Consider the following 10,000-nt stretch of genomic DNA (forward strand, 5'->3'; position numbering starts at 1 on the left):
CATATATATATATTATACTATATATATATAATCACACATATATATAATATATAACAACATATATATATTATATAAACCCAAATATCTAATATAAAAATATATATATTAATATATAAACATAATAATATAAAATATATTATATATATATAACAATATATATATATATATACACAATAATATACAAATATATATATATATTATATACAATATATATATATACACACAATATAATATAATATATATACACACATATATATATATAACACATATATATATACACACATATATATATATAACACATATATATATATACACACATATATATATACATACCAATATATATATATCACACATATATAATATAACACATATATATATATACACAATATATATATATACACATATACATATATATATACATATATATATATATACATATATATACATATATACATATATAGTAATACATATAATACATATATATACATATATACATATATAGTAATATACATATACAATATATATATTACATATATATATATGTATATATACATTATAACATAATACTATACATATATATAATGTATATATACATATTATACATAATAAATATATATATACATATATACATATAATATATATACATATACATATATAACATAGTATATATAATGTATATTACATATATATACATATATATATAATGTATATACATATATATATACATACATACATATATGTATATATACATGTATATACATACATATGTATATATATATACACATATATATAGACATATATATATATATATACATATATACATATATATACATATATACATATATACATACATATATACATACATATATACATACATATATATATATGTATATATATCTGTATATATGTATATATATATCTGTATATATGTATATGTATATATATGTATTTTTGTATATATACATATGTATGTGTTAATGTATGTATGTGTTAATGTATGTATGTATACGTATAAGTATGTATATTACATGTCAGAAATGTGTTAACATGTACAGTCATCAATATAACAAAACCATGAAAACTTACTGCAAGAGAGTCACAATAGGCCTGCAAAATTAATAATGTAGCTTCCTTTACACGAGGAGCATCCCACTCGCTTCCCCTCACAGAACCAATAATATGAGGAGATACATCTCCGGTAAGTTTCAAATCAACCTGTAGAAGGTGAAAGACGTTATTTACACTTATAACCCAATGTATCATAACCAATGCATATATCTGACATGTGTTTATTTTCATGAATCCACAAGCATATATAGATTTTTTTATCATCATCATTAGTTCCGATACCCCCAGAGCCCCACTAAGCACTTGAATCCAACAGGTTAAGAATAAAAGTCCTCCACAGTTGATATCCAATCAGGAGTTACTAATTGGGGATCACACAGGATCAAGCAAGGAATTTGTTACAAAAAGGAGGAACAGTCTTCACAGAAAAAAAACTTTATATAGAAACTTCATGTACAACTTCTAAGGAAGCAAAAGTTAATTCTCTCAAAAGGTATCTCAATGTCCTAAGTATAAAATTGATATAGAAATAACTTATTTGACCTTTAACCTTCCAATATTTGTATCCATAGTCACAGACCATGTCACGTCATGAATGAAACTTCAAAATCCTGTAAGCTAAAGAACAAGATCTCATTAATTTGTTATTCTGAAACTATATTAAATACATATCTGAACAGATCTGATTGTTTCTACTTGTCATGAGCCTTTTCATTTCCTCCCTCCTATAAGGCTAAAAAACTTCAACAACTGTAATCAAACACAAAACATGCTCAAAACATATCATACCTGAACATTATATGTATTCTGCACATGGAAGATCAGCATGTTAGGGTCAGATATATTAACAAACTGAGCATTTGCGGAAAGGGAGAAGGAGAAGACGAGAGGAGTCAGCTCTCGGATAGCACCACGTGCATCTTCCAAGCCGGCTAGTTCTTCACCCCGACTGTTGATCGACACCTGATTACTCTTGCGCACTTCACTGTTTTTATTACCGTCAGGAAAATGAATGCTCACACCTGTTGGGGAAAAGTTATAAAATTTCCTAAACACTTTAATTAATGTGCATTATAACATACCTTATAATAATGATGTACAAACAATATCACAGAAGCAAATTACCTACATATTCATTCAGTTACATAACACAAACATGTATAAATACATATTCATACACGTGCATACACAGCTAGGCCTGAATATGACTAAGAAAATAATTTAGCTACATACGTACTTATACAAAGGTATTGTGTGTGTGTATGTATATGTATATGTATGTATATATTATATTTATATATAAATATGAATGCATATATATGTATATGTATATATACATCTACATACATATATATATACATATGCATATGTATACATGGATACATATTTATGTACATACACATGTATATACATATGAATATACACAATTAGATTTATGTAAACATATACATAAAAAAATTGTGGGATATTTTTCTATAGTTGTCTTTTGGATTATCATCATCATGAGATGGATTTTAGGCATCATTTACAGTAACTTGGATATGGCAGAATTGGGTAGACGTTTACTTATCTATCTTTTCTATGCGCCCCCCCCCCGTAAAGTTTTTATTCAAGTTATGATATACTACTGTAAAAAGGATATTACAGTTATAACAGTCATATAGTTCACTTATAAGGATTGCAAGAACCAATTGCTTCCAACTGGCAAGAAAAAGAAGTTGCAACATTTATTTTGATTCTGCATCAGAATTTCCTGCCTAATTTCTAGTGCTTTCAATCAATACCTTATGTAGTTTTCAAAATCCACCTTATGTCTACTGCAGTGAAGAAGAAGAAATATAAAATTGCACAAGCATAGATTTTCACCCCAACGGGAATCATATTCTATCACTTCCATAAATATCTAACACTGTAAGGAACACCCTTTAAACATACATGATACAAATTCAGGCTTACCTGCTGGTAAGTATCTAATTGTACAAGATGCATGTCTACGAGCATAAACATCAATAATTTCTACACATCAAAGACATTTCACATTCTGTAAACTATACCTGTTCTCTTTACTACTGGCTGTATCGTGTTGCCTCCTTTTCCTATGATATGAGAATGGTGAGTCCACGACACATCCATTTTCATCGTAACCTTATTGTGAGGCTCGAGTTCTTGTCGCACCATGGCACCTGCCACTCGTACGGACTCGGGGTTTCCTACTATTCGCACATGTGGATCTGAAAAGACAGCAACACTAAATTTAGCTATGTGCAACTATCAACTATAAAGATTTCCCTTTTCCCAAATACATATACATGTGTGTATATATAACCTGACAGTTAAATATATCTTGGCATGATGCTTATTTAGGCACATGCATGTATTAATTATATGAATCACATTAATACATACACATTTACACAACTTAAAATATAAACATACAAGTGGTTGCATTTTTGTCCTTTAATCCATTCATGTACAACCTTTAGCTGTGGGAAAATATAAAAAATTGTACCATGTTTTCTTGAATCACCTTTATGGAAGCCCCTTAGCTCTGTACATACTTAGTCTGGCAATTCTTGCCACAGTGAGAGAAATATGCATACTGTCAACACACACACAGCACAGACATTTATATACATACACCAATACACACACGCATACACAGCCCCCACCCTCACAATCATACATGCACATAGACCTCTTACCCACACCCACACATACATGCACATGCATATACGTAGTATCACCTATGCAGGCACACACACATATACACACACTGATTCAAGCAATAAATACACACTGTACATACACATACACATGCATACACACAATTAACAGATACATATACAAACACATACACAGGTGCACACATAATTATATAGTAGTTAAATACAGACACACAATCAATCATGCATATACAAGATACACATATACAAGGTACACACACACATTTATATATATATATATAATATACATATAATATATACATATGTACATATATATACATATAAGATATATATATATATATATATTATATATATACATATATATATATATATATATATATATATTTATATATATATATTTATATATATATTTATATATATTATATATATATATATATTATATTTATATATATATATACAAATATATATATAATATAATATATATATATATATATATATAGATTATATAAAATTATATTATAATATATATATATATATATATAATATATAATATATATTATATAAAATATATATATATATATAATATATATTATATATATAATATATATAATATATATATATATATATTTAAATATATATATATTATATTTATATATATATATAAATATAATATTATATTAATATATAATATATATATAAAATATATATAATATATATATAATATAATATATATATATAATAATATATATAATTTAAATATAATATATATATAAATCTAATATATATATATATAAATATAATATATATATATAAATATAATATATATATATATAAATATATATATATAATGTAAAAATGTACATATTACATGTATTATATGTATATATTACTTGTATTTTATGTATACATTACATGTATACATTGCACATATTATGTACAATATATTATATAATATATATATTATACATTTTATATAATATATATATTATATATTATACTATATAAATAATATATATACACATACATACATACAGTCACAGTCATACATGCACACATACAAAAGAAGTGATACAATCATTCCTAAACACACACACAAATATGAACACAGAAAAACACCAGTTATGTATACATGCTAAGGTAATGCACACATACCTACAATCATAAATACCTACGTAAGTCCCGGCATACTAAGTTAATCATACATACATACATACAAATACACAGTCATTACAAACACATACATGGACACAGCCACTACAAGCTTACATATATAATCAAATTAAACACACAAAAAAACGTGACTAAACCTCCTAAAACTATACACTGCTAACACCGGATCGAAAAAAAGGTTATAATACGAATTCCTTCGTTACTGATAGTCTATTGTTTTGTCTGAAGCACTCTTCACAAGTTCGGAAAAGGGAAAAGATAACTTATTGGAATAAAAAGTACACAACATCACAAACAACTAAGTATGTCGTCAATAAGTTCCACTGCTGAGCTTTCCTTCAGACTGTGTGACCCCTGACCTGACCTGCCTCTACCTTTATGTGCCTGTGAAGAAAACAAATTCTATTAAACTAATTATGCTTTTTGGTTTTCTTTTGTTACGCAAGACTAAGACTATCATGCATCTAAGTCACTATAAATTGCCTTTTAAATCTGGGGGTTTATACATTACCAAAGTCAATTAACCGAAATACTTTTACTTTCTGATCTTATCCTTTTATAGTTTTACTGGGTAACAGATAAGATAGAACTTTAGATCTTGAATATTACTTCTGTCAACCACTTCGAACCCCGTTTCAACCTTGTAACTTTTTTCTCTCTCTCTCGCCTTTACACCCTATATCTGTATGTCCTTGCTTGCTTGTCCTCATCTACGTTCGTATCGTTATGCAGTTCCCTTTACCTCATATTTAACCTCCCCTGAAATGCAGCTACAGTAACAGCAATAAACCTGACGTTTCATATCCACTGGCAACTTTTAGGACGAAACGTTAATATCAATCAACCGCTATTTCGATCTGTACTCCTCCGCCCAGAGAGGGTCCCTGGATAGGATCGAAACGTCATTTTGTTCTTAAGGATAAGTCTGATATGCGAAGCTTAGCCTCGCCCGGGCTATGCCATGAGGGGAGCCCGGCCTGTGTCGACTAATGCTGACTCGCTCACGTGTGTCAGCTGGTGCTGACTCGGCTGAACCGAGTCCTTGCCCGCCGTGGTGCCCAGCCACAGCAGTGACCTCCGGCCGACAATTGCAACTTCTCGCGCCTGGGCGGGGCGCGAACCGCCGACCCTCGGATGAGAGGCCGACACGTTACCACTGTCCGGGGGCTAGGTATTGCTTTTGTTCTTATGGTTACATTTAATCTGCGTACACGCTTTTTCTGTTCAAACGTAATCTTTATCCGTTTCTTTACATCCTGAGTTTTTTTTTTAATTATTTCATTAATTTTCGCGTCGACCTCTGCAAAGAAGCTGACCTAAAACAATATAAAAAGCATACAACCTTTGATGGCTTCTATGTACAGACTATGGAAATGACTACAGCCAATATTCTGGCAAGCCGCCAAGAAATCCTAGTGTAAACCGCGGGAAATAACCATGAAACCTCACACTAAACTGCCACCTTTAAGATAATGTGCAAAAAGTATGTTAAGAACACTGTCGATGTTTTATCACTCCCCCCCCCCCCCACACACACACAGCTATCTCAGCGCAGGGTGACAGGTGACAAGATTTTCATTCTAGTTCAGGACATCAAACTGCCTTAGTATTAAACCAATTATGTTGGCGATTATATATATAAAAACTATTACAAATAGAATTGCATAAACACAGCACTATGTTTTTTGTTATTTCATAGTTGTGACTCAACGGGTTAAGCCAGCTGCACAACTTTCTGGAGAGTCAAAATTTAATCATTCTTTATACTAACGATCTGTTACTAGATAAACAACCAACTCAAGCCCTCCAAACAAAACCTCTTATCACCTCATCAAGACCACCCCTATACTCAAGCCCAAAGACTTTCCCTCTTTGGCGAACCAGCTGCCACGCACGCTACTGAAGAGGTCTCTCCTAACACAGCGGTCTAGTTGCCAGCACTTATCCAGAAATATTTAAGAAACAATAAAACCGCTAAACACAAAACAGGTTGACTAAAAGAGCTCCTCTCACAATGAACAAGTTTGTCTGGATTTCTTTTCTACCATCGCACACGCACACACACACACACACACACACACACTGTTTATATACATACACATTGTGTACATACATGCACACAAAATTAGGCACAGATAATCTAAAAGTAATATAAATATAACTGCTTCAGTGCATCAACATCAGCTGATAGTATGCTCTTATCAATAAAAAAAAATGACATAGTAAATTTCACTTTAGAGATATATGTTCGGCCTCCACTCATTGCATGCTGGCTGTTCTAATTAGTTCCGAGGGCATGCATGTAACATCAGGGCCATCCCTACAGCAGAACCTTTCATACACCCCAGCGGGTCACACACCAGCCATACAGCCATACCCTACACCACAGGGGGTCAAGTGTGACCAACCCTCTGTGCCAGCAGGTCGTCGCCATAGCCAACCCTCTGTGCCAGCAGGTCGTCGCCATAGCCAACCCTCTGTGCCAGCAGGTCGTCGCCATAGCCAACCCTCTGTGCCAGCAGGTCGTCGCCATAGCCAACCCTCTGTGCCAGCAGGTCGTCGCCATAGCCAACCCTCTGTGCCAGCAGGTCGTCGCCATAGCCAACCCTCTGTGCCAGCAGGTCGTCGCCATAGCCAACCCTCTGTGCCAGCAGGTCGTCGCCATAGCCAACCCTCTGTGCCAGCAGGTCGTCGCCATAGCCAACCCTCTGTGCAGCAGTCGTCGCCATAGCCAACCCTCTGTGCCAGCAGGTCGTCGCCATAGCCAACCCTCTGTGCCAGCAGGTCGTCGCCATAGCCAACCTCTGTGCCAGCAGGTCGTCGCCATAGCCAAAACCCTCTGTGCCAGCAGGTCTCGCCATAGCCAACCCTTGTGCCAGCAGGTCGTCGCCATAGCCAACCCTCTGTGCCAGCAGGTCGTCGCCATAGCCAACCCTCTGTGCCAACAGGTCGTCGCCATAGCCAACCTCTGTGCCAGCAGGTCGTCGCCATAGCCAACCCTCTGTGCCAGCAGGTCGTCGCCATAGCCAACCCTCTGTGCCACGGTCGTCCCCATAGCCAACCCTCTGTGCCAGCAGTCGTCGCCATAGCCAAACCCTCTGTGCCAGCAGGTCGTCGCCATAGCCAACCCTCTGTGCCAGCAGGTCGTCGCCATACCAACCCTCTGTGCCAGCAGGTCGTCGCCATAGCCAACCCTCTGTGCCAGCAGGTCGTCGCCATAGCCAACCCTCTGTGCCAGCAGGTCGTCGCCATAGCCAACCCTCTGTGCCAGCAGGTCGTCGCCATAGCCAACCCTCTGTGCCAGCAGGTCGTCGCCATAGCCAACCCTCTGTGCCAGCAGGTCGTCGCCATAGCCAACCCTCTGTGCCAGCAGGTCGTCGCCATAGCCAACCCTCTGTGCAGCAGGTCGTCGCCATAGCCAACCCTCTGTGCCAGCAGGTCGTCGCCATAGCCAACCCTCTGTGCCAGCAGGTCGTCGCCATAGCCAACCCTCTGTGCCAGCAGGTCGTCGCCATAGCCAAACCAATAAATGTAGGTCATTATGCCCACCCAATAATGGCAAAATCCCGCCTCTACGAGGTCATAATCGCCTATTTACTAGGTCCATATTCTGCCTGTACAAGCAGGTCATAATCATCCCTATACAAGTACGAGTGTTCCCTAAATATACTCTCTAAACGCCATGCACAAAAAGTGCTCACTGCGACGAATGTCGAGAATGAATATCTTCACGGCACGAGATGTACCTGGCCAGTTTCGCCTAACAAACAAACAGACAAACAGACAACCAAACAAACAAACACACACACACACACACACGTGCACTTTGTATATTGTCGAAACTGGTCATATACGTTCCCTGTGCTCTAATAATACCCATTCTCATTCATACCCTGAGCCTTGCCTGTCATAAGAATGGTACCAACCTTCTTCGTCAGGAGGAAGAACAATTTCCACATCTCCCGCCAGAATGTCCATCTCGCATGTCACTTTTTCAGACTAAATTTCCACACACAAAAAAGAGAAATCATGTCAGTCCACATTCGACGATGGAGGAAAGTCCCGCTCACTCGTAGTTACTACCATTTTTTTTTTTTTTTTCAAAAAAGTTTCTCGAAGCTCAAGATCACCGTAAGATCTGGGTCATTTTCGGTCATTTTTTCGGGACACTGTTCCATTATACAGTACTTTCAAGGTCAGTTTCTTTTCCTTTGCCTACGAAAAGATATTGCGTTTTAATTCAGCGTATAAATAATTACATGTGAAACGTGTGCTATTTTGAAACAGGTGTATTTATCGATGTTCACTTATCTCTTGGGTATTGGACTAGTTTCATCACGATCACCATTATTAGATAAAAGGCCTTATAAAAAAATGGAATATTAGATCACTACAGAACACAAGTAAACAGATCAGTAACACAAGTAAACAATTTTTTCACACGCTTCCACCTCGACCAAATCCACCTCAGTACCTTCAACGCACACCGCACCCGCACTGAACCAGGGTACGACTGAACAGAGGGAACAGGACCCTAATCTTATCTGTCTTATCACTGATGATAAAAGGCGTTATCTACCCCATCCCCTTTACTCTGGAATGCTCCATCTATATCGAAAAGCAATTTTTTTTATGAAGCATCTGGGTATTTAACAGTCATTCTAGGGGAGTTATATGATGAGATGTATATTGGGATCCTATACACATTCTGAAGTTTCTTTGTTGTTGGGGCCTGGGTGTGGGAAAAGGTACGAGTGTAGAACTGTAAATCTGGGCGTAGAAAAGGTTAGAAATAAAAATTAATAACGAAATACGTGTTCGTTGGGGAGGGGGGTTATCTGCAGGACTCTTGCGGAGGGTATGTGTGTGGGGGAGGGGGGGGAGGGGAGCATCTGCAAGACTCTTGCGGAGGGTATGTGTGTGGGGGAGGGGGGGAGGGGGAGGGGAGCATCTGCAGGACTCTTGCGGAGGGTGGGGGGGGAGGGGGAGGGGAGCATCTGCAGGACTCATGCGGAGGGTGGGGGGAGAAGGGTAGGAAGGGGAGCATCTGCAGGACTTGTTGTGGGAGGAATGGTATC

General features: G+C 36.2%; 1 protein-coding gene across 1 annotated transcript in view; it reads right to left on the reverse strand.

Moving 5' to 3' along the window:
• The window catches only part of LOC119594964 (protein bicaudal C homolog 1-like), a gene marked incomplete at its 3' end in the record, with an annotated part of 40,730 nt that overhangs the window by 17,763 nt on the left and 12,967 nt on the right, over window positions 1-10,000 (reverse strand). The window contains 3 exon segments of the mRNA XM_037944091.1: window positions 1,087-1,215; window positions 1,858-2,090; window positions 3,123-3,299. Coding sequence (XP_037800019.1) covers window positions 1,087-1,215; window positions 1,858-2,090; window positions 3,123-3,299 — 539 coding nt within the window.

This window comes from Penaeus monodon, chromosome 35 (genome assembly GCF_015228065.2).
Source record: "Penaeus monodon isolate SGIC_2016 chromosome 35, NSTDA_Pmon_1, whole genome shotgun sequence".
Taxonomy (NCBI): Eukaryota; Metazoa; Arthropoda; class Malacostraca; order Decapoda; family Penaeidae; genus Penaeus; species Penaeus monodon.